At 27.5% G+C, this 25,754-nt stretch overlaps 3 protein-coding genes across 8 annotated transcripts in view; 2 read left to right on the top strand and 1 right to left on the bottom strand.

Annotated features, from left to right (window-relative positions):
* Positions 1-6,749, top strand: part of LOC117176050 (dentin sialophosphoprotein-like) — a 209,391-nt gene extending 202,642 nt beyond the window's left edge. For all 3 annotated transcript variants that reach the window (XM_033366043.1, XM_033366042.1, XM_033366044.1), the window contains 2 exons: positions 1,951-2,530; positions 5,778-6,749. In XM_033366043.1, coding sequence (XP_033221934.1) covers positions 1,951-2,530; positions 5,778-6,191 — 994 coding nt within the window. In that variant the 3' untranslated portion in view covers positions 6,192-6,749. The remainder of the gene's footprint in view (positions 1-1,950; positions 2,531-5,777) is intronic.
* A 1,474-nt stretch (positions 6,750-8,223) lies between these two features.
* On the bottom strand, positions 8,224-20,854 carry LOC117176876 (glucosidase 2 subunit beta). Its single transcript, XM_033367228.1, has 3 exons — positions 20,355-20,854; positions 17,125-17,544; positions 8,224-9,930 (listed from the first exon to the last, which is right to left on the bottom strand). The coding sequence occupies exons 1-3, from the start codon at positions 20,824-20,826 to the stop codon at positions 9,206-9,208; spliced, it is 1,617 nt and encodes a 538-aa protein (XP_033223119.1). The 5' UTR covers positions 20,827-20,854; the 3' UTR covers positions 8,224-9,205.
* Positions 20,855-20,947: 93 nt separating this feature from the next.
* Positions 20,948-25,754, top strand: part of LOC117176878 (7,8-dihydro-8-oxoguanine triphosphatase-like) — a 15,399-nt gene continuing 10,592 nt past the window's right edge. For 2 of the 4 annotated variants that reach the window (XM_033367234.1, XM_033367233.1), the window contains exons 1-2: positions 20,948-21,057; positions 23,970-24,350. In XM_033367234.1, the coding sequence (XP_033223125.1) occupies positions 24,196-24,350 (155 nt within the window). In that variant the 5' untranslated portion in view covers positions 20,948-21,057; positions 23,970-24,195. Of the gene's footprint in view, positions 21,058-21,079; positions 21,133-21,552; positions 21,595-23,969; positions 24,351-25,754 lie in introns of those variants that run through there. The other 2 variants (XM_033367236.1, XM_033367235.1) reach the window with 2 other exon arrangements.

The following is a 25,754-nucleotide window of genomic DNA, read 5'->3' as shown; positions in this document are numbered from 1 at the left end:
TTTTAAATAAAAAACGGTTCAATTGGACCAAAAAGGACAAAGTTCTATCAAAATAGTTTAATGCTCAACCTAAAAAGATTGATTCTCAACTAAACAGTTATATTTTCTATCAGAAAATGAGCTTTCTATACAACAGTTGAATTTTCAACCAAATTGTTACATTTTTATTGACGAGAATTAATTTTCAGTACCAAAAACTAATTTTCTACCAAAAAAGTTTAACTTTATAGCGAATCTACCAAATTATTGAATTTTTAGACTAAAAAGACAAATTTTCTACAAAACAGTGGAATTTTCAACCTGATAATATGAATTTTCAATAAAAGAAACTAATTTTAAAGCAAATAGTTTAATGTTCTACCAAATAGCTTATTCGTCTACCACATTCTTGAATTTTCAAGCCAAAAAGACAAATTTTCTACAAAGCAGTGGAATTTTCAACCTGAGAATATGAATTTTTAACAAAAGATGTTCATTTTCGACCAATCAGTCCAACTGATAACAAAATAGTTTAATTTTCAGCAAAAAAATAAAATATTTGATATATAAAGACCGAATATCGCTGAATCTCTCGGATATGAAACATAAAAAAATCTCGAAATTTATGCGTATATGAATTTTTTCTTTGTTTTTCAAAAAACCTGAATTTTTTTCTTTAAACCTCTCTAACTTTTGTCCTAATAGAGATATTTATTATTTTTTTCTTGATTCTGATAGCGTTCATCGTCTTCTTTCAAAATATGTCGAATAATTGAAAAAAAGGTTTTAAATTAACAAAATGGCAGCGGTTTTTCTTGGAAACAATTACAGATACGAAAAAATGTGAAGATAAAAGTTTGGAGGTCTAAAAAAGTTCTATGGAAAATATCTCATGTTCTTTTGCGATATTTTTCATAGACTACGAGAAAAATTAAAAAATTACATTTTTAGGGGGAAAAAAATTCTCCCTGTCTCAAAAAGGTTTTAGCCCGCATAATGGTGATTAGTAGAAACTTTGCGAATAAATTCTTGGAATCCATTAAAGTATTATAAAATCCGCTGAGGTCACGTTGAATTACTATACATCAAATTTGATGATATTATTTGAAATATTGGAATCCTTTGGAATCTTTTTCAATATTCTAAAATCTTATCAATCCTATGAAATCCTTTCAAAACCTGCGAAATGCAAGGAAAATGTTTAAAACCGCATATTAATAGAAACATTTGAAATTATCTTTAAACCTTTGAAATCCTACGATCCTACTAAATCCCTTAATTTTTGGAAATTCATTCAAATTTGTAGAAATTTGTTTAAAAAATTTTTATTCATTGAAATATGTTCAAAATCACGTAAAATAGTCCCACGAAAATCTTTAAAAATCTTCAGCATTCTCTGTAGTCCCATAAAACCTTTACAATTCTTTAAATTTCTGGAAGTCATTCAAATCTTTTGAATTCTTTTTGAAAAATGGGGTGAAACGACTTTTAGGGTCCCAGTCCGTTTGGGAATGCAATTTTTACAAATAAATAATAATATTTCTATTCTTTAACCTGAAGATATTTAAAGGAAAGAATCTAAGTTTTCTTTTCAGGCATGAAAAAGAAACTCAAGTTCGAAAAGAGTCCGAAAAAATTGTTTGGTGAATCGGTGAAATAAAAATGATTTCATTTTAATTTGATATATAGTTCAAATTTATAAGAGTTCTAATGCTTTGAATATTTTGATTTTCTTTGATTGATCATTTTTTCAGGAATGAACATTTTAATTTTTTAACGTTTATAACTTGAAAAAATCTTGGGTAATCGGGAATTGACCGGAAACTTATACTGCTATAAGAAATAAGAAATAACTAAGAAATAAAAAGGACTGTTAATATGAAATCTATCCACGCCTGATTCAAATCACTCTTCTTTGAAGTATGTTAAAATAAAGTTTTGAAAATAATGAATAACTAGAAATATGTACAGGTCCGTGGCCAAGGTGATGTCTAAATCAACCGAGAATTTCGAAGCCCTGGGTCAGCATCAAAAATCCGCTGAGATCGTTCACCTACAAAAAAGATGTAGCGCCTCCGATATGAACCTTTCCCGAGACAGAAGGACACGCTGCAAACTTTTCTCAGAATCCTCCGACATTTTCGACAGATTGGATCCGGTTGAGGCAAAAGCAGCAGAGGAAATGGATGTGGACTTTAGAAAGAACTTCTGGCGCTCCTCCGAGAGTTCGGATAACCCTGATTTGGACGAGAGGCTTGAGAGTCGCAGAGAGAGTCGGAAACCACCCAAGAGGATTCCGAGTAAAAATTTCGTTGATGCGTCCCCATTCGTCGCTCATAATGAAGAAAGGCGACCGACTCCTCTTTCGAAACCGAGACTTCAAAAATCCTCGGAGAGTTCCGAGCTTGGAAGCACTGACACTCTTGATTCCGATAGGAGGAATAAGTCATCTGATAGCACGGAGACTCTTGATAGTCTTGAAAAGGATCTTGAGCAAGATAGGAGGGACGATGAAATCATGGACAGTGTCATTGAGAGGCGTGATAGATCCGTAAGTTTCGGTTTAATCTATTCATATAAAAATAATATTAATATTGACATTTTAGGAATAGGAATTTTACAAATTTTTCAGAAAAAAATCTGTACACCTTTGATTTCAATCGTTTTAAAAATAATTAGTTAAAATTTTATCTTTTTCTATTATGGTATTATTCAATTTAAAATGGGTAATTCGGAAATCTTTCGCTTTAAAAATTCTCCATTTTATATTTTTTATTATTAAGCGTGACTTTGAATTTAAAGAGTTTTAAAATGCAGTTTTAAAGACTTAAACAATTATAAATTAGAAGCTTTTAAAATCGAAGATTTTTTATTAGAAAAAATTTTTTTAAACATTTTTTAGTTCATCAAATCTGAATATAAATTAATTATTGATTTTCTTTAAACTGAATTGTACTATAAGATTTAAGAAGTGAATAATAGTTTATTTTACAAGACAAATGTAAACGCTTGATTCAAACTTTATAAACTATTTTTAATATTGAATTAACTTCAAAATAATACATTCATAATTAAAGGCTGATCTTAAATTTCAAATATTATTTCAGACTAAAATATTTCATTTTTAATTAATTCTATTTGAAATTTTTTAACTCAGAAAAAGAACATTTGTTTAATATTTAGAAATATCTGACTGTTCGCTTAAAATCGGGAATTATTAATTCAATATTCAAATCTAAACAAAAAAACTGAACTTTGAACGTTGAAATTTTAATTGTTCAATTAAAAAAATTTAATTTGTAAATCAAGTTAAATTTTGATGTATAAATAACAACTGACCACGTATTATTCTTACAAACAAAATTGAATAAGCTGAAACGATATTTAGAAGTTTAAAAAAAATTCTAAATTAAAGTAAATTTTGAAATGATTTCAAATAATGTAAACGAAGATTCTACGTGTACCAAACAAAATTCACTTATTCGTATAAAAAATACGGTACAAATAGTCCACGGCCTAATTTGAAACCAAATATAGATTTTAGCAGATTTCAATCAAAAAATTTAGAAGCTTTTTTAAATTTTGCAAAGGTTTCAGAAGAATAAAAAACATTTCCTAGGAAAATTGAAAATGATTTTTTATTTTAATAAACTAATTTTAAGAGAATATCTAAACAGATGTATAAAGATTAACAAAATTATCTAAAATGAATGCGGAAAATTTGAAGGAAATTTTTTTAACTTGGCAGTATTGTATACAAATATTTAGGAAAAATTCAAATCATTTTAAAAGATGTTTACAAGTTCTGGAAAAATATAAAAAATAATTTAAATTAAACAAAAATGTAAAACAAAATTTAAATGTTTCAAGATTTTAAAATAACATTTTGAACCATTTTAAGGATTTATAAAACTTTTCAAAATAAAAATGTTTTAACTTTTAATTTAAGAATTGTTCAGTTTATTTAAAAAGTTAAGCATTCAGTTATTAATGGTTCTAACTTAAAATTGATTAAAGTGATATGATTTTGAACATTTTGAAATTCATTGATTAATTTTTGAATTTAGACATTTAAAGTATTAAAAATGATAACGTGTTTTATATTTTTGGAACTGATCTGATTATTCGAAATCTATCATTTATAAAAGTTTAAAAGTTTTAATTTGTCAGTTTAACTTATTTAATTTTAAATTGTTCAGTTGAAAAGTTTTAGTAGCTTCCATTTTATACGTGTAAATTATTGAGCATTTGAATAAAAAAATTTGAATTAAAAAACTTATAAACTTCAGTTTTTAATTAAAAATAAAAACAGTTAGATTTTACCAATAAAAAGAAATTTTCTACAAAATACTTTAGTTGAATTTTTATCTTCTCCAATTATGATATCATTCAGTTTTGCAATGCGTAATTCGAAAATCTTTCACTTACAAAATTTCGATTTTGGATTTAAATTTTTAAGCATACATTTTTCATTTAAAGAATTGAAAAATGCAGTTTTAGACTTAAAAAATTAAAAATTAGTAGTGTTTGAAATCGACAATTTTGGATTTAAAAAAACCTCTTTAGTTCATCAAATGTGAATATATAATAAATTAAAATGATTTTAAAATTGAACGGTACATTAAAGATTAAAAAGTGAATAATAATTGATTTTACAAAACAAATCGGAATCAGATCAAAATTTAAGAATTTCCCGATTTTAAAGTTAAAAATTAAACTGTTTTTTTTGTTTAAGTAAGAAAAGTAACAATTGCTTCTTATTTAGACTATATGATTGTTCATGTAAAATCAGTAATTATAAATCAAATATTCAAAACGAAGCAAAAAACTAAACTTTGAAGGTTACAATTTAAATGTTTCTATTTGAAAAAATTTCATTTACAAGTTAATGGTTGAATTTTGATGTATAATAAATATTACACACCTATATTCCTAGTAAAAATTCGAGTAAGTTGAAAGAGATATTTATAAGGTCTCAAAAGATTCAAAATTAATTAAAAATTTGAAATTATTTCAAATAATACAGAATTATGAAAGGCTTCAAAAGAATAAAAACATTTTCTTATTATTTCTAGGAAAATTGAAAATGACTCTTCATTTTGAAAACTTAATTTTAAGAGAATATTTAAAAAGATGTGCAAAATTGTCAAAATTTAATCTGGAATATTTTAAGGAAATATTTTTTATTTTGTACGATGCAAAAACAATTTTAGGACGAATTCGAATCATGAAAAAAAATGTTTAAAAGTTCTGAAAAAATTTTAAAAGTATTTAAAATTAAAATAATTTTAATTTCATTCAAAGAATTGTTCACTTTATAACATAAATTTAATCGTTTTATTCTTAATATTTCTAGCTTAAAATAATTTGCAGCTCAGTTTTTATTACTGCAAATGGAAGAGTTTTTAGCTTTAGAGCTTGAGTTTTTAAATTTCGGAAAAAAAGTGTGACCTGTCGACTGATTTGTTCGCAAAAATCCAATTTTGAACCACTGTGCTATCGTTGTTTACAGTACAAACAAAGCACAAATCATCCTGAATGAATCACTGGGGAATTTATACGGCTGCAATCTAAAAAAAAGTCTAAACTGGATAAAAATTGTGACCTCCAGCCTCGTTTTCAATACTAAATAAAGTTTTATGCTGTTAAACAGCTTCTTTTAAAATTCTAAATCCTCCTCTCCATATAATTAAAATATTACTATTATTTTAATTAAATAAAATATAATTAAATAATGAAATAAATGAATAAAGTAAATAAATAAGTTATATAACTTAATTCATATTTGTTAATTTCAGGACATGTTATTCGATAGTACGTCGACGGAAGAATCTGTGAATGCTGATGGCAATGACGAGAAGAATGCTGTTATCGCCACCGAAAAATCTTACTGGAGACAATCTTCCGACTCGAAGGAAAATCTCGACATACACAATCTCCTTGCGCTTACGATAGTATCGCAAATGGCTGGTGATAATGGCAACAATCAACGTGGATCTAATGTGAATTCTAAAAAGGGCCAACTCACCAATTCGCCTCCAACTTCTCCAGGGGCTAAGCCAGAAGACAACAAAATGCTCTTCAACAATCTTCTTTCGACGAAAAACGACGAGGATTTGCAAAATATGCTGAACGGCAACATATCCGAGGTATCGACCGACACTAAGAGTTTCAAGGAGAAGCTAATCATGTTCGAAAGACTCGGAAAATAAATCTCTGGATCTTTGTTTTATAAAAGCACTGAGTCGGAATTATCAGAATAAATTGCGAGATTGAAATTGTAATTATGAATTGTAATGATTAAATCCAAGAACCAAGTAAACATTTTTGTGCAGGGCACAAGACAATGTTGTTTCTATCTTTTTTCTTGTTAGAAAATTTGTGAGTCGTCATATCGTCATAATGTGTGTAGATCCAGTGACGGAAAAAATGGTATTTATATGAATGTAATTTAAAAATTCGATTTTTTTTACCATATCCAGTGGCTTTGATTAACGCATTTAGCTTCGTTTGGCTTTGTTTTATATAGATTGTGCATTTTTAAGGAGGCGTAACTGGAAATCCTAGAATGCCTTATGATTCCAGTATTATTTAACTCAATGGAAGAAAAGAGTGAATTGCGATCTTCATGACAGTAAATATTAAAGCGTCATATTGTAATAGAGTTCTAGAGCTTAATTGCAACACAAGTTATTGTTGTACAGTAGCAGAGGCGATCACAAATCGCATATATATCTTTAATTGTAAATAAACTAATGCCTAAAAATCAATTGAACCTTTTTCTTTCATTCCTTTCCCTGTTTTCCGAGGAAAAAAACAGACACTTGTTTAAAAACCGGTGATTTTTCGGATTTGTTTTCACCTTTGCAATCAATATTGTTAAAATGAACGTTCCTTTTATACTAAAATTATATTTAAGAATTGAAAACTTGTGTTGATCGGTCGAACATTCCACTATTTTGTTGATAGGCCATTTTTTGAATAGAAAATTCATCCTTTTGGATTGAAAATTCATCTTTCGGTAGGAGAATTTTTTTTCTTGAGAATTCATCTGTTATGGTTAAAAGTTCATTATTTTTAATTCGAAAGTCTAGGATTTATTATCAAGAATTCATCTTTTTTGTTACACATTCTGCTATATTTGGATAAAAATTTAATTATTGTGTTGAAAATTAAATTTCAATTTACTTTGAATTGTTCTTAAATTAAACTCAATAAAAAATAATCCCACTTTTGGTTTAGAATTCATCTCTTAGGATCGAGAGTTAATTCTTCTTAATTAAAAAGTCTATTATTATATTTTTGTTCCATAATTCATCTCTTTTGGCTTAAAATGGTACAATTTAGTTGAGATCTTATTTTGTGGAAAATCCGACTATTTTGTCAAAAGTAATATTTTTTTAGTTGATATGAACTATCAAATTTTTTTATTCTAAAAGTCTATTATTACATTTTTGGTTCGGAATTTATATCTTTTGGCTAAAACTCTACTATTTAGAGGAAAACTTTTTGGTTCAGAATTCATCTCTTTTTGTTAAAAATTATACAATTTTTTTGGATCATTTAATTATTTTGTTGAAAATACAACTATTTTCTTAAAAAGTCACCTTCTTAGTCGAAGATTCAACTGTTCGATAGAAAACTCTTATTTTTTAATAGAAACTCCATGTTTTTTATTTAAAAATTAATTTTCAGTAGAAAAGTCATGCCTTTTTTAAATTGAAAAATCTATTAATATATTTTTAGTCCAGAATTCTCTTTTGGTTCAAAGTTCTACTATTTGGTAGACAATTTTATCATTTTGTTGAAAATTCAACTAATTTGTTATAAAGTCATCTCTGTTGTTTGAACGTTCAACTATTTTTTGAAGTCATTTTTTTGTTTAAAAATTCATTTCTCTTTGTTTAAAATTCAACTGCCCCCTAAAATATTCGCCTTTTTAACTTGAAAATTCAACTATGTGGTTACAATGCTACTGTTTTGGATTCCAGTTCAATTTTTTTTAGTCGATAATTTAGTTAAAAATTTCACTTTTTTTGTTGAAAATTCTTCTCTTTGGTTTGAAAGACCCACTATCTTTTTTTCAAACATTCGACTTTTTAGGTCGAAAACTCGGACCTTTTGTTGAAAATTCATCTCATCGACGAATTTGTGAACCATTTGCTGTAAATTATTGAATTATAATTATTATAAAATTTTGAAGGTTCATTGGATTATTGTAATTTGATAAAAAAATTCGGTAAATACACTTTCGTTTTCTTTATTTCAATTTTCCATATAAATTTTCTGTATGTGTACAAAAAACTGGAATGTAACGGTGACTTGGTATTGGCAAAGACAACTATTACGTTGTTATGAAGTTTCAATATTTCTAATCTTCGAAAAAGTTTTCTGCAGACATACAGTTTATCACCATTTTCAACGCATTAATACAATAATCATTAATCGATCGAGTGATGTTTCATTGCTCCTACAAACATTGCAAACATTCAATAATCCTATCAAACTAAAAAATTTCCACGACAGTATCAAAATTGATTTTCAACGATTGCTGAGCAAAGTGTTAGAAAAAACTTTGGAGACAAAAATACTTCATCCCTCTTTTGGTCAAAAGACCATTTTCTATCTCACAATTAGTTTCGAAAATTCTTGATCAACTCATCCTATATTTACAAAGGCTATGTGCTTCTCTGTTCGAATAAAATTCTATGCTAACATTAACATTTACAAATAGTTCCACTAAATAATGAAAAGCAAGATTATTTTAAACTTCCGAAAACTGGAATACTATTTTATCACAAAAGCACATAGTCCTAGTATTTGATACACACACTCAGATACCCGTTTAAATTGCAATCGATTTCGTAAAATAAAAACTAAACATTGAACTAAAACTTCAATTTTCGAAAACCATATTAAACTAAAAACTCTCCTACACTTCGAAATAAAACAGTCACTGAGCAAAAAAAAATTTCCTAGATCTGTAAATAAAAGTTAAGTATAATTAACTCTCTCTCTCTCTTCATAAACTAGAGTTCAATCTTTCACAGAATAAATACTAGACTGCAACTACCGAATCAAATTCCCTGTCGATCAAAAGAATCAATATCTACCTCGGAATTCGATTTTCGTTTCTGCAGAAGTTCTCAGCTTGTGTGCATATATGTGTGTGCCTGTGTGAAAAAAAAACAAACAAAAAAAAACAACACAGAAAACGTTAAACGCTTCACAGTTCGTCGTGGGTATCGGTGACTTCCGGCAGAAGTTTGCAAACTGCAGGTGTCGCGAATTCCATTGCGTATTCACAGCGACTCGGTTCAGTAACTGAGATCAGTTTATTTTCGACTCCGCACGTCAATGTAACGAGCGTGGATCGTGCAGGGCCGTTCCAGCAAGTGAAGCCCCGATCATACTTCATTTTTGCGTATTTATTTTCTTCGGGACCGGCCCACTCTTGCCAGTAGCCGAGACTCACTTCACTGCCGCCAGACTTGGCCTTTTGGATGGCTTTCCCGAACAAACAGAGGGTGTAAACGTATTCCAGGTCTGTGTAATCGAAGCATTGATCGTCGAGGGCTGCGAATTCCCCTTCCGGTCCATAGTCGACTGCTAACTTTTCTTCCACCTTCCTTATATCGGAGAGAAGTTCCTGGACTGCTTTGTCGGCCTCATGGAAACTATTTCTAGCTGTATTAGCTTCTTCAATCAGCATCTGGGTTTCCTCGTCATATTGCTCAGCAGGTTCGGAAGGTTCTGACTCACGTTCCTCCACATCGCTTTCAGCTTCATTTTCCTCAAGTTCATCCTGATCCTGGTCATCATGATCCTGGTCTTCATGCTCTCCTGCTTCTTCTTCTCCTTCTTCCTCTTCTAAATCTGCTGGAGGAGGCCCATCGTTTGAAACTTCAATCTCCTTCTCTGCTGGCTCATCCTTCGCTGGTTTGAAGAGGCCTAGAATTTACGAGAGGATTTTTCGTAAAGCAAAAAAAGTTTAACCATTTATGAAATTGGACTCTTTTTGAAAATTAAGCAAATTCAGGATGGTCACTATTTTTCAAATGTTCGACTTCCGAATTTTTCTCGGTAAATATTTGTGATTTCTGCCAGTTTAAACAAAAACTTATTGTCACTGAAAAAATATATTTTAATGCAAAAATCGTCACGAAAATTTGCAGGGTGACCGTTTTAATCGAAGAACAAAATTCAAGGTTTTCCCCCGGTTCACACATATTTTTCCCGGTCAATAAAATGTAAAAAATCGAAATATAAAGCTAAATAAAGCCTTTTAAATTAAAGTTTAAACGTATTTAAATTCAACATTTTTCTATTTAATTGTTCAATGATTTACACGTATAAACTGGAAGGTAACACTGGATGGTATAACACTTTTCAACTGAATAATTTCAAGTTTAATGAATTTAAACTGCAAAATTCAGGATTTTTAACATTCATAAACTATATAGTTCATGGATTTAAATTAAATTCCAAAAATATAAATCCAGGTTAACATTTTCAATACTCTAAATTAAAGAATAAATCAATGAACTTTAAAAATGGTCAAAATTATATTATTCAGTTATTTTAGGCCAATAAATATTTTTTAAATTTCATTGTTTTCAACCTAAAAAAAGTTCTTGAATTAGAATTTAAATTATTTTTATTTTAAATAATTTAAGCATCCCTGAAAAACTTAAAAATTGTATTTCAAAATCTTGAGAAATCTAAAAGTAGTTTTAAATTTTTTCAAATTTAGCTTTATTTTTGAAATTTTTTCAAAACTTCTCAATAAATTAAAAAATTAATTGAATTTGTCCTACAAAATTTTAGAAAATCCTGCGAATTAAAAAAAATGTTCTTAAAATTTGGATTTCTAAATAACAACTGAACACTTATTATTTTTAGAAACAATTAGAGTAATTTTAAGAGATATATAGAACTTGAAATGATTTCAAATAATTTTAACATAGTGTGTTTGCCGAAAAAATTTGGTTATACGAAACGAAATTTCAGTGCAAATACTCACAACCTAATTTAAAACAAAATATAGATTTTTGAAGTTTACAAAAAAATTAGAGGCTTTTTAAGAATTATGAAAGGCTATGAATAAAAACATTTTCCTAAAATTCCTAGAAAAATAAAAAATGATTCTTCATTTTGAAAAATTATTTTAACAGAATATTCAAAAACATTTTAAGAGAATTCCAATATTATTAAAAACGATCCAGAAAGAATTTAACGATTTTTTTTAACTTTTAAGATTTTCTTAAAATTGTAGGAAAAATTGTATTCAGTTTATAATATGTTTAGAAGTTCTAAAATTTTGTGTTTAAAACCTTCGTTTAAATTACTTGATATCATTTTAAGTTATCAATTAATTTTGAATCTTTTCAAAAATTCTAAATATCTCTTAAAATTACTCAAAATTTTCTAAAAATAATACGTGTTTAATTTTTATTTATGAATCAAAATTCAACAATTTTTTTTACTTAAATGGGTTATTAAAAATTGAATAATTTAGACTGAAGCAATATTTTTAATTTAATAAAAGCCTTTAATTGCGAATTAATTACGAAAATGGAAATTCTTTAACTTTCGACGGATTTAGAATCGTTTTAACAAATCAATTATTTTACAGTTTTTAATACATAAATTACCGATCAATTAAAAAAATTATTTATTTATATTTGCAGTTAATAAAACAAAACTATGTTTCATCAAAAATTTGCAACTTTAAACGTGTTTAATTCTTGATTGTTTAAGTCTTCAAGACTGCACGTTAAAATTCTTTAAATTAAAAATATAAGCTTAAAAATAGATTTAATTTAAAAATAGATTCATTGTTAAAATACGTGTTCTGTATTTTTTTAAATTTATAATGTTTATTTAAAATTAAAATTCACGCTTAATTAACTAAACTAAAAAAATTATATTTCTTTTTAAAGATAGAAAAGAATTTTTTTTTCTTTCATTATAAGACATTTATCAAAATTAATTATGTTATAAAAACTATCTATCGTTACAAATATTTCGAATATTTCTAACGCATTATATTATAAAGAATAGGATTTATAGAGTAAATAAATATTCATAAAGTTGTAGAATAAAAAAACTGTATTTGTTAACCATTCATTTAAAAACAATACTGTTTGTTTATTTTTTGATGACAACTTTATACAATTCTTTTGTTAATACTATTGAAAATTCACGTTACCAAAAATTTGCGTTAAAAAAACAGTTTTATTGCATATTTTACTCATTATCTCTCGTTTAAATTACATCTTTTATAGCGTAATTCTTATTTTCTAATTATTTTTCATGTAAACAAAAAATACTGCATCATTAAAAAGAATTGTAATGAATTACAAATATTTTCCAATTTTTTGATAACAAATTTAATTAATTATTTAATTAATATTATGGAAAATTTATGTTACCAATAATTTGCGTTAAAAAGATGGTTTAATTGCATATTTTCTCTCATCTTGTTGAAATTTAAAATGTTCCTTATTGTGCAACATTTATTTGTCAAGTATTTTCAGTGAACAAAAATATTGCGATCTTTAAAAACTATTTCATTGAATTAAACTGTTTTTAAATTGTGCTATAACAACTGCAATAAATTATTTTATGAATATTAATTTAAAAAGTTGGAGAATAATTCAGTTTAAACTTAAATTTCCTCAAAAAAATCGTGTAATCAGCATTGTATTCAAAAACAACACACTTATATCCCATTATTCCATTTCATAATAAAAAAAATCTGGATATATTTTCAGTCTAAGAGCCTCAAAACTTAATCATTAAGCGAAATAAAAAAATCGAAAAATTCCATCTTTATAATTAAAAAAGCACAAAATTTCACATTTTTGACACTTTCCCCATTTCTGTCGCTATATCATTTCAGAAAGCCACGGGGCTGGTTAGAAAAATTAAAATTTGCAATTTTAAAAAGTTTTTTACGTTTATTTTAAAAATATTGTTCGTTATTTTAACAATCTTCATCAAATTTCGGAAAAAACTATTAAATTTCAAAGAAGTTTTATTATTTTAGGTTATTTTAACATTTTCTCACCGGAAATCCGTGATTTGAAACCAAAAATTTTACATGAAAAAGAAGATTTACAATATTAAACAATTTTTTATTATGTTAGTGTTATATTTATAAAATTGATATTAATTTTAAAAAATCATTCAGATTTCAAAGAATATTTACAATGTTTGAAATTTGTTTCTAAAAAAGCAACCGCATTATTGCCTATATATTCCCTATATAACTTAGAGGAAATTGATGACCCCTCGAAAAAAAATCCCAGTTGGAAAGGCTCGGGGAACCCTTTTTTCTGGTAGAACTTGGCAGACCTTGAAATACAATGTATTTTATTTAAAGTATTTGAACTAAGCGATTGCCGATAATTCTTCACAAATAAATATTTTCGACAATAATAATACTAAATAATTAGAATAATACTATAAATAATAAAAAAGTGGTAAAAAATAAATTCAACCTAATTGAAACTGCATTAGCGCTTTTAAATAAAAATCATTTTCAATTAGATACTACTTTGAACTGCATTGAATTTTTCGAAGATAAAGCTGCTTAAGTTGTAGAATAAAATTTTTTTATTACATTTAAAAAAATTAAAATTGATTCCTTTAGAATTTAATGATTAAAAACAAAACTTTTCAAATAAAAAGTAATTTTTAATTTTAATAGAAAAGTTTTGAATTATTAACAAACAAAACAATTTTTAGGGAATTTAAATTGTAAGTATATAAAATTACAATTTTATTTAACAATATTAGAGTAACGAAAACTAAACATTCATGATTTTAATTCATAATTCGCAATTTTAGCGTGAAGTTTAGACAGTTCTGGGTTAAGGTGCTTCCGCATGCTTGAACACCAGTCCATGCATTTACAAATGACAGGATTTTTTCCACAATTATGAATATTTTGGTATCATATTTTAACCTCATAATCTTAGTGGGTAAATACAATCCCTCAAAGAGGGATTTTTCGAAAATGCTCTGGTTCTTGTTTTATTGCAATTAATTGAATATTTGATGCATTTTGTGCGCCTTGGAAGTAGAAAACGGCCACCATGTGGGTACTGGGTACCCATGGTTAAAGAAATTTAGGGTAGATCATTTTCGAATGGAACAAAAGTGTTATTTTTTCGACGATACTTAAAACCTCGTAAAACCCAGGATCGTGCTCAGGATTTGATTGAGTTCCTGACATGCCTCACTCAACCTTCCCATTGTTAAAATTAAGAGCCGGTTGAGAGAAATAAAAAATCATTAAAATGTTGAGGAATTTAATTTCAAAATTCTGTATTAGATGCATTAGATAACGACGAGACGATTAAAAAAAGAAATAAGAAAATCGGTTAATCCGTTCAGTTTCTGTTGACAGTTTTCGTAACTTATCCTCTCTTCTCAGATTCTACGACAAAAAATATGGAAGAAGGATGCTACGTATTCTTGAATCGGAAAAATGTGGAAGTGCAAGTTATTTCATTTTCAAGATTACACTTGAGCGGTATGCAATTCGCAGCCTTTTCTTCAGAAATTCCTTTTCTATAATTTTCAACCGAAAACACTTACATTTATCATTTAATTTACAATTTAACATACGTAACTAAAATTTCAATTATTCCACTTTTTGTGCAAATTGTATATTTTTTAGAGAAATTTAATCTTCGGGGTTGAAAACTTATTTTCGTAACGGAAAAATGATTTATTATACCTATTGATAGACAATTTATCTTTTGTAGTTAAAAATTAATGTATTTTGTTGAAAATGAATCTTTTTGTTAATTATATTATCTTTTAGGTTGAAAATTCAACTATGTGGTTTAAAATTCATTGTTTCTTTGGTAAATCACCATTTTAATTTAATTTTCATATCTTTTATTGAAGATTTTTATTTTGTTCAAAATTAATTTACTCTTTGGTTGAAAATTAATTTTTTGAACTCACATTTTATTTGAAAATTCGAGTTTTTGAAAAGTTATCTTTTTCAGTTGAAAATACAAATATATTCTAAAATTGAAACCATTGAAAAATGAAGAAATTATTTCATTTTGACATATAAATTTTTTTAATTGAGGTATCAAGGTCAAACTTGTTTGAAAATTTGACGAACACAAAATTTTCCATTCAAAAGTACATTCTTCAAATTTCGAATGTTTTTGTTTTTTATTTGTTAATATTAGACAATAGTCTCTAATCAATGTTTACGGTAAATCATAATTTGTATGACTTTCATGAAAATGTACTATGTAATTAATTTTTATTTAAAAAGTGGATCTTCTTGGTTATGAAATTCTTTTTCGTTGAATATATTAATCTTTTCATTTGAAAATTCAACTATTTGGTTGAATGATGAACTCTTGTTAAAATAAATTCAATTTTGTGAAGATTCGCCTTTTTGGCTTAAAAATGTATAAAAATTAGTAGGAAATAAAAATGTTGGGTAGCAAGTAAACTTTATTGTTGAAAATTCACACGTTTGGTTCATAATTTAACTATTTTGGTATATAATTAACTATTTAGTTACAAATAAACCTATTCATTGGAAAGTTTAACTACTTGGTAGAAAATTAACTTTTTTATTAAAATGATATACTTTTCTGGTTGAAAATTCAACCCTTTGAAGATAATTCGCCCTTTTTCTTCATAGTTTTCACAATTTTATAGAAAAAGTACATTATTTGGTGCACATTCGTATATTTTAAAAATGAAAATGAATCTTCTTTACGGAAAATTTTACTATTCCATTTCGGGTTGAAAATTTATCCTTTTTTTTTAGTATAGAAACTTGCACTATTTGTTTTAAAATTTTTCTTTTGTAATAAACAAACCGTCTTGGTTAACATAGCATCTTTTTGGTTGAATATCCAACTATTTGATTGAATATGAGACTGTTATGTTGAAAATTCATATTTTGAGCTTCATCCCTTCAGTTGATATTAATTAATCTCTTCGGTTAAAGATGTAACTATTTTGTATGACATAAAATAGTGCATCAATCCTGAGCAACAGCACATTCATTGTGAAGCAAGCAGCTGTATTTGAAACAAAGATTCCAGAAAAAACGAGATATAAATTATGAATTTCCAGTTTTCGGTTGAAAATTGTGGAAAGGGGATTTCTGAAGAAAAGGCTGCGAATTGCATACCCTTCAAGTGTAATAATGAAAATGAAATAACATGCAATTCCACATTTTTCTGATTAAAGAATACGCAGCAGCTTTCTTCCATGTTTTTGTTCGTAGAATCTGAGAAGAGAGGATAAGTTACGAAAATTCTCAACCGAAATTGAACCGATTAACCGATTTTCTTATTTCTTTTTTTAATCGTCTCGTCGTTATCTAATACAGAATACTGAAATTAAAATCCTTAATATTTTAATGATTTTTTATTTCTCTCAGCCGGCTCTTATCTTCCCAGGCACACAAAATGCATCAAATTTTCAATTAATTGCAATAAAACAAGAACCAGAGCATTTTTCGAAAATTCCCTTTTTGAGGGATTTTATTTACCCAATAAGATTTTGTGGTTAAAATACGAGATCAAAATATTCATAATTGTGGAAAAAATCCGGTCATTTGTAAATGCATGGGCTAATTTCCAAGCCCGAGGAAGCACCTTCAAACTGAGCAGATCCGACCTTTTGGCCTGGGATCGCTAGTAGATACAGGATCTACCTTTGAAGACTTCTGTTTTAGATAATAGATACTATTCAATACAAAAATTTTCGATGGACATTAATTTGATGTTTTAAATTAAAAATTGCCCAAGCTAAAAATATACGTGTTTGATTTCTAGTTATATCAAATTTTGCTGATTTGAAAACTCTCTCAATTTGACACAATTGTTATTAAAACGATATTCAATTTTAAAATACACATATTTTTGTACTGGAGATGGTAAACATGTTATTTTATTGAACCACCGAAAAAATTCGAAAATATTGTTAAAAGCGAAGAGAAGAAATGGTGGCATTAGCTACCAGTTAAGAGAAAATAGTGGCATCGCTAAAAAAAAGGGTAAAATAGAGTCAATAGGTGCATTAGTCCGAGCCCTGAATTTGTTAAATCATAGAAGTAATGTGAAATATTAGAGAATGAAGGCATCTAACCTTTTTCGAGCATGAGGTAGGGCTTAATATTAGCCCAAGCTGAATCAACAAACTCTTGCATAGTCAGCTCTTCTTGATTGTTTAAAAAGTAAAGAGCTTCTTCTTCGGAGACGGCACCATTTCTGTCTTTGTCAAACGTAACTCTCGTCTGCAATTCAGCTATCGTTACAGTACCACTTGAATCGGAATCCAAAAGTTTAAAATAATCCTCGGCTTCGTTCAGTTGCTCCTCTTGTTCCTCTTCGTTTTCTGCTACAGGTTGCTCTGGCACAGCTGGCTTGTATTTCTCCATGGCAACACTCTCTCTTTCTTCGGCTTGCTTCTTCAAACCCTCCTTTTCTTTTTTTGTCAGCTCCGCCTCTTCGTGGTCACTACGAAGCTTCGATAGTTTTGCGTGAAGCTCGCTCTTGAGTACCTTACCTAAGTACAGACAAATATTAAAGAAAGTATCAGAGAATTGAGAAATCGTAGTTCATCTATATCTCGTAAAATATATGCAATAAGTTTTGGTTTCCTGATATTTTAATCGTTAATTTACTTGAGCCTTAATGTTCTTCAAGAATTGAGTATTCTAAGGGCGAGTTCCGCTTTGTTTCTAATAAACTTGACTAGAGCGAAATTGGAAGACTTTCGTTACGTTTGGTGATTACCATAACTCCGGTGAATATTGATTTTTATTTAATTGATTTGGCGTAAACTTCTACAGTTTTGGTTATATTTTTCATATGCTGAAATACGAAAATCTCGACTTTGACATTCGACTTTAAAGGTTTTGCTCATCCTTGTGGTTTCCATTGTAAGATTTGAATTTTTCGTTATTCTAGAATTAATATGACATTTATTCCGCAACTTTATGAATACTATAGATGGCCATAAGTATATATAAAATAATTTTTAACTAAATAAATGAATTTTTGAGAAACTGGTTTAACTTTTAATCTAGAAACTGAATTTTCCACAAAAATATGAATTCTCAACCAAAAATAGTTAAAATAAAAAAAAATAGTTTTGAATAAAAAATGGTTGATTTCACCCAAAGAGACGATTTTCAAAAAATAGTTGCATCATGAATCAAAAAATTTCTAATCTTTAACAAATTTGTTTTTAATGTCTACCAAAAGAGACGATTTTTCAAATCAAAACAACGAATTTTCAACATAATGATCGTATATATTTTCGAAAAAAATACAGATTTTTCTGACAAGATAAAAAAATGAAGGCAAATTATAATTTGGACGGGTAAAATTTCTTGAAAAACGTATCACGTATTTTGCAAATGGCCCCTATCCAGAAAACATATTTTTATTTTTTTTTATTTTACAGAATTTTTTAAATTATCGGAAATTTATTAAAGTTCAAAACTATTTGTAATCCATTACAAAACTTCTAAATATCTTTTATACTCACTCGAATTATTCCTAAAATTGTTATAAAATCTTCCAGATTCGTTTTCTTCAATTTTGGAAATATTTTGTGACTTTTAAAATTTTATTTAATATTCTCTGAAAATGAATTTTTGAAACTTGAAACCTTTCAAAATCTTTAAAAAACTTTATAATGTTATTTCAAACTCTTCAAAAAACTAAGTTTTGTTTTCTTTGCAAATTTAAATTATTTTTGGAATTTTTAAAAAACTTCTAAATATTTTCTTTAAATGATTCGAATTTTTCCTGAAATTTGAAAAAGTTCTGCGATATAAGAAAAATGCCTTAATATCTTCCACATTGTTTTTTTTTTACAATTTTTGAAATATCAACTATTACAAATTTCCTTGAGAAATCAGCTTTTTGTTGGATAATTCGACTACCTGTTTGAACATTTTTTGATAAAATTTTTATTTGACATATCTGTAATGTCCGAAAATTTTTTTCAAAATTCTTGGGAAAATTATATTTATATAAGCTTAAAAACAAATGAACCTGAAAAATAAAAATAAATTTCTAAGAAATTTTGTAGATACTTTATCGACATAACTTAAATCTTCAAAAATCTTTTTTAATTTTCTCGAGAAACACAGGAAAATTATATTTATATAAACTTAAAGCAAACAACCAAAGAATGTACAAAATAAATAGTTATTCGAAATTTTTGTTCTAAATTAGAAATGATTTTTCACTTTAAAATATAATTTGCCTACATTTTTTTTTCTTTCTTGACTGAAAAATCATTTTCGTTGAATATTCAACAATATTTCACATTTTCTAAATCAAATTGCAACTCTTTAGTTGCAAATTAAAATTTGCTTGGTTAAGCATTCAATTATTTTAATTGAGGCAGATTCCTCATTTCAGTTAAAAATTCGTACGTTTTGGTAGAAAATTATTTTAAATATCAACTATTATTATTTTCGTTAGAAAATCAGCGATTTATTTGAAAATTGAACTATTTGTTTGAATTTTTTGTTTAAATTTCGATTTGATGTCTAAAATTTTCAAAAATATTTTTAAAAATTTTAAGAACCTTAGGAGAATTATATTTATCATAAAAACAAATACAGCAGAAAAATAAAAATAAATTTCTTTGAAATTTGTCGATCGTTTATCGAAATATATGAAATCTTTTTCAATTTTCTCGAACCTAGAAAAATTATATTCATATAACTTAAACCAAATAAGTAAAGAAACTTAAAAAAATCAATAGAACTTCGGAATTTTCATCTTGTATTAAAAATTATTTTTTCCTTCAAATGATAATTTTCCTACAAATTTTTTTCTTGTTCGACTGACAAATCTATTTTAGTTCAAAATTCGTCTTTTTGGTTCGAAAATTGATCTCATTTGGTAAATATTAATCTTTTTCAATTAAAATGGCAATTATTTGGTTTCAAACGAAAATATTTTTTGTTTGGGGATTGAACAACTTTGTTAAAAATTAGTTCCATGTTTTTGGATGAATCTATTTTTTTAAATTAAAAATAAAAAACTGTTTGGATTAAAATATCAACTATTCAATTTTTCGTTGGGAAATCAGCTTTTCGTCTGAAGATTCAACTACTGGTTTGAAGATTTCTGGTTTAAATTATATTTGATCTGAAAATTTCAAAAATATTTCTAATTTTGTCCAAGAATTTTAGGAATAATTACGTTTATTTAACCTTCAAAAAAAGTTATTCGAAATTTTTTTTTCGTAATAAAAATTATTCTTCCCTGAAACTCAAAAATTCGAGGCGCGCGATTGATAATGCTAGCTTGATAAAAAAAGGCCTACTCTAATCAAAACATTGTGCATACCTTTTGCTAGCATCTCGGCACGAATTTTATGGCCCTCACGTGCCAATTCTGCTGCCTTTTGTGCCTCGAGTCTGGCCTCGCGGCCGAGCTCGCTGCAATTATCTAGACACTCCTGATCAGACGAATACTCGTCACTAGCATCGCAGCAATCACAAACACCATCGTTCACCCACATCGACGGAATGTATCTGGATTGATGCCCTGAATTCTGACAGAAGAAGGAGCCGTTCGTGCAGGCCGGGGTTCCGGGCTCATCACTGCCGTCCACGCAGTCACAGTAATCATCATTCACGTATCTGAAGGGAATAATTAAACTGCCGTCGAGACACTGAAAATCCCGGTCCGGAGTATAGAGGGAAATTTTCGATGGAGGAATGCCCCGAATTCGATTCACTTTGGTGCCGGCTACGTGGCTCCGACCGTAACACAAAGTAGTCACCGAAACTACCGCAAATAACCAACATGTGTTCATTATCACAACGGTGGATTTTCAGCGAGCAGAATTTCGAACGCCAGTAACTTTATCACGCCGCAAAGAAGACTGGTAATCGGAAAGATAACAATTCATAGGAATTTTGAGGTTCGGTTTGCTTGGCGTTGACTGCACGTACACAATGACCACGGACGACGGCATCCAACCAGACGACAAATGACACGTGGCGCCATCGACTGCAATCAGAACTGAAGGGGGACTTATTTCTCGGTACGTACCTGATATCAGCTGACAGCTGTCAGAGCGTCCGACAGGCCATTATTACGCTTTTTGCATCAACTTTGGGTAAGATTTAAATTTAAAAAAAATAAAAAGAGGTATTTTCATGCATGTGCGTTTCTGTATATTTAATTCACGGGTACATAAATTCGCATTTTGGAAGTTTAGAAAGGAATATTTAAGTTTCGCGCGTTCCCTATTCTAATTACCTAGTGATCACGTGATATTACATTAACATTATTTTGTTTTTTAAATCGATAAGGAGTGCAATAATTTATATCGAATCATTAGATTTATCGAATTATGATATTTATATGAATATTTCTGTTATTTTCAAGAACTTTTAGAGTAATTTAAAACATTTTTAATAGGAAGGAACGAATCACGTGATGGAGCGCGATGAATTTGAAATTCTGTATCGATTCTGAATAACTTTACAGTTTCGCGAATAACTAATGTTCTTTTTCAGTTTCTTGGGATTCGATTAATATGTTCAATTTAGAAAGCTTGGAAAAATTATATTAGAAGGTATTATTAAATTTATTAGCATATTCGATTAATGAAATAATTCAATAATATAATAAAAACATAATTAATCATTTCTTTAATTGCTCTCTAAAGTCTATGGATTTGAATAATAATTTAAACAATTTTATTTGATCTCTTTATACTCAGAATTCAATCCATATTCAGGAAAAATTATTGTGGGTACTATGTGTTTGTGTAATAAAAAATATGTATTTTAAAATCCAGTAGTGCATAGGGGGACCAGATGTCCTGATTTATCCGGACATGTCTTAATTTTTTATCTCTGTTCTGATTTTCTGAGTTTTTGCACAATGTCCTGATTTTCCACGTTCGGAAACGAAAATTCCCGATTTTTATTGAGTGGACTAAAATTTTGTTTATAAGTTAAAATTCAAAAATTCCAAATGTGTGGAATTTCGCTAATAGTTAAAAAGAAAGAAACAGATCGAATTGCCTACAAGAATTAGAAGTTGCAAAAGTTATTTAAAATAAATAACATATTGTACTCAATTATTTAAATAAAAATGCATTGACCTCGAACAAAATATTTGTACAATTTATAAACTTAGGAAATGAACACGCAGTTTTATTATTGTGTTCAAAATTTAAAAATGTAAACAATGTCAATCTTTTTGGTTGAAAATGCAATTGTTTTGTTGAAAGTTGGTCTTTTTGGGTTGATATTTTAAATATATTTCGAATATTAATTTTCATTATGAAAACTCATATATTCGGTTTAAATATTCAACTATTTTGTAGAAAATTCGTCTTTTTTTATAAAATTTTCACATAGTGGAAGTTTTTTTCTTTTTTAACTGAAGAATCTGTTTTGGTAGAAAATTCGTCTTTTTGGTTTAAGAATTTATCTATTGTTCTTGACATTTCATCCTTTTTGGCTAAAATGCACCTGATTGGTTGAAAACTAATCTATTTTTAATGTTAGTTTCCACAGTTTTGTTGAAAATTCGACTTTTTTGTTGAATGCAAATGTTTTTAGTTTCAAATTAAAATCTTTTTTCGATGAAATATCAATTATTATATTTATCTTTGAAAATTCAACTACTTAATTAAGTGAAACTACTTTGCTAAATAATTTTTTTTTTTCATGATTTATCATTTTTATTCAAAAACCGTTTTTCATATTGAAAATTGAACTATTTGTTTGAAAATTGTCCTTTAATTCGTTAAAGAATTTATTTTTTAACTAAAAATTTAATGACTCCACTGTTGGTTGACAATGTATCTGTTTCAGTTGAAAATTCATGCATTTTGTTAAAAAGTAATTTTTCAGGTTAAAAATGTAACTAATTTCCGAAACGTTCGTTTTGGTTTTGTAAACATTAATTTTTGTAACTGAAAATATTTGTTTCAAAGATTTTTTGGTTATCAAAGGTTGATCATTTTTGTTGACATACTTTTTCTAGTGTTAAAAATATAACTATTTTGTTGAAATATTATTTCTGTTGTTAAAAATATAACTATTTTGTAGAATATTCTTTTATAGGTTGAAATTTAAACTATTTGATTGAGAATTCGTTTTTAGGGTTAAAAATGCAGTTTTTGAACTGTAAATGTAGAGATTTCATTTTAAGTTGAAATTTTCTTTAGTAAAAATTCATGTGTTTTGTTTAAAATTCATCTTTTTTGCTAGAAAATTAATCTACTTGGTTGAAAATTCTTTTTTTTTCTTGTGGTTCGAAATCAATATTTTTTAACTATAAATATATCTGTTCAGTTTTTTTTGTTGAAAATTTATCTTTTTTAGTTGAAAAATTGGTGTGTTTTGTATAAAATTCTTCTTTTTTGTAGAAAAATTAATCTTTTGGTTCAAAATTCACCTTTTTGGTTGAGATTACAACTATTTGGTTTAAAGTTTTTTATGAATGAAGATTGATCATTATAATTAAAAAATCATTTCGTGGGTTAAATACATAACCATTGTGCTGAAGTGTTTTCTTTGTTGATAAATTAATTTTTTAACTGGAAATATGCAACTACTCCATGTTCGGTTGATAATTGATTGCTATGACTGAAAATTTAAGTATTTTTTGACAATCCATTTTCACGGTTAAAACTTCTCTTTATTTTTGGTTAAATATTTATTTCGCTGAAAATTCAACCTGAATGCAAACTGTAAAATGGTTAGCGAAAACTAAAAATTTAGTCGGAGAAAAGTCTGGGAAAATTATGTAGGGAATTTCACTATTAGCATTTTGTAGCAACCCTGTTTTTCAAATAACGCACCTTTAGTTAAATTGTATTAGGGGTGGAAGAAGTTTGTGGTTGAAGGGGGTGAAAAGTAGGTTAATGTCCTTATTTCTCGATCAAGGAATCTGGTTGCCCTGGTAGTACATTATCATATTTGTTCTTTCTAGGTTCAGAATCGAAAGAAAAACAATAAAAATATCGATGCGAGTTTCACTATTTTTCATCCGCAATATTATTTATGCATACTGTTGTGTGCATAAGCCGAGAAAGTTCGTAACAGTCACCTGCAATGTTGATGCAATTTTACTCTCTCGCTCTCTTCGTATAATGAAAAAAAATCTTGCGTTTGATGCAGTTTATTTACAAATTTGTGGGTAATTTTAACTTTATATCATGGAATCTACAAGAAGAAGGATATATACTTTAGTTTTCGTCAAAAAACCCTCGGAAATTCTTTTGGGCTTTAAAAAACGAGGACTCGACAAAGGAAAATGGAATGGTTTTGGTGGCAAAGTGGAAAATGAGACTATCGAGGAAGGAGCTTTAAGGTAGGTATTCCATTTTTTGGATTACTGAACACTTGTTTCCCTTAGAGGCCGTACTTAATTTATGTAATTGAATAAAACAGTATTTCAGATATAAATTTAAAAATTACTTATTTTAAAGAAACAAAAAATGAGTTCTACCATAAAAGACGAATTTCCTGTACATTAATTGAATTTTCAAGTAGTAAATAATAGATAAACCTTCATTCCAAATTTTAATGAATTAATATAGTAGTTCAACTTTCACCCATGCAGTTGAAGTATCAATATAAAAACATCATTTTTCAACAAAATAGTTCAACTTTCAAGAAAAAGATCAATTTCAAAATAAAAACATTAATCTTTAACGACAAAATAATTTCTCAACAAAGAGGTTTTTAACCGAACAATTGCATATAAAAAGATTCAATTTAAACTAAAATAGATGACAGTTATTTAAAGTTATAGAAATTACTTGGCATTTGGAAGATTTCTTTTTATTTCCTGACTTTTCCCATTTTCCCTAACCAAAAAAATTCCCTGACTTTTAAAAAATTTTTGTTATGGCTAGATTCTTTTTTACTCACCAGGTTCCTTTGGTGCGTAAAGTTAAATTCATTTTAGATTTCTGTACAATTAGTGCGAGTTTTTTTTTAATTTGTGAATTTACCAAAATTACGTACACGAGTGAAAAAAAACACTATAACAGATTTTAACAAAATCTCTAAACCCTTCCCTCTCCCTTGAGCTGTTACGTAATTTAAGTACGGTCCCTTAGTTCTTTTAAATTACCAGAGATGATTCATTTTTTATAATTTGTAAACAGTGACTAAAATAATTTTTTTCGCACTATTAAATTTATTTTTATTAAAAAGTACCGCGATTAAAAATACGTTTATAAAGCAAAACAGAAAAATTAAATAAACTTTTTAATTAATAAGAAAATATCTAATTTTTGGATAACTAGTCAGGGATTATGTAAGGATGATTTTTGAAATATTAGACCCCCTCCTCCCTATTCTAAGAATTTGTCAGGTTTTTATGACACTCCCTCCTTCCTTTACGTAAGATTTTATGTTTTTTACTTAATATATCAAAAATAGATGAAAAATATATAAATTATTGTCATTATAAATTTTATTTCCAGGGACAACAAAGTATTTCGAAGATAAGATTTTCCGAACCCCCTCAGTCCCACACCATCGAAAAAGTCACGTAAAAAATGTAATTACCGTAAATAATTTATAAAGTAATGTTGTTCTTGTATAAATTTTCAACCTTATTGTCACATCTGCAAATATTTGAAAAGGCAGTAAGTGAAAAAACATATTCACTTTTGAGGCAGATTTATTATAATCAACATTTTTCTCATGTTTTCAATATTTACTATGTAAACCAATAAACAATAATGATTTTAGAAAAAGACTA

Source organism: Belonocnema kinseyi, chromosome 7, assembly GCF_010883055.1.
Source record: "Belonocnema kinseyi isolate 2016_QV_RU_SX_M_011 chromosome 7, B_treatae_v1, whole genome shotgun sequence".
Classification (NCBI taxonomy): domain Eukaryota; kingdom Metazoa; phylum Arthropoda; class Insecta; order Hymenoptera; family Cynipidae; genus Belonocnema; species Belonocnema kinseyi.
The sequence above is the reverse complement of the archived record's forward strand: the minus strand, read 5'-3'. Positions and strand labels throughout refer to the sequence as shown.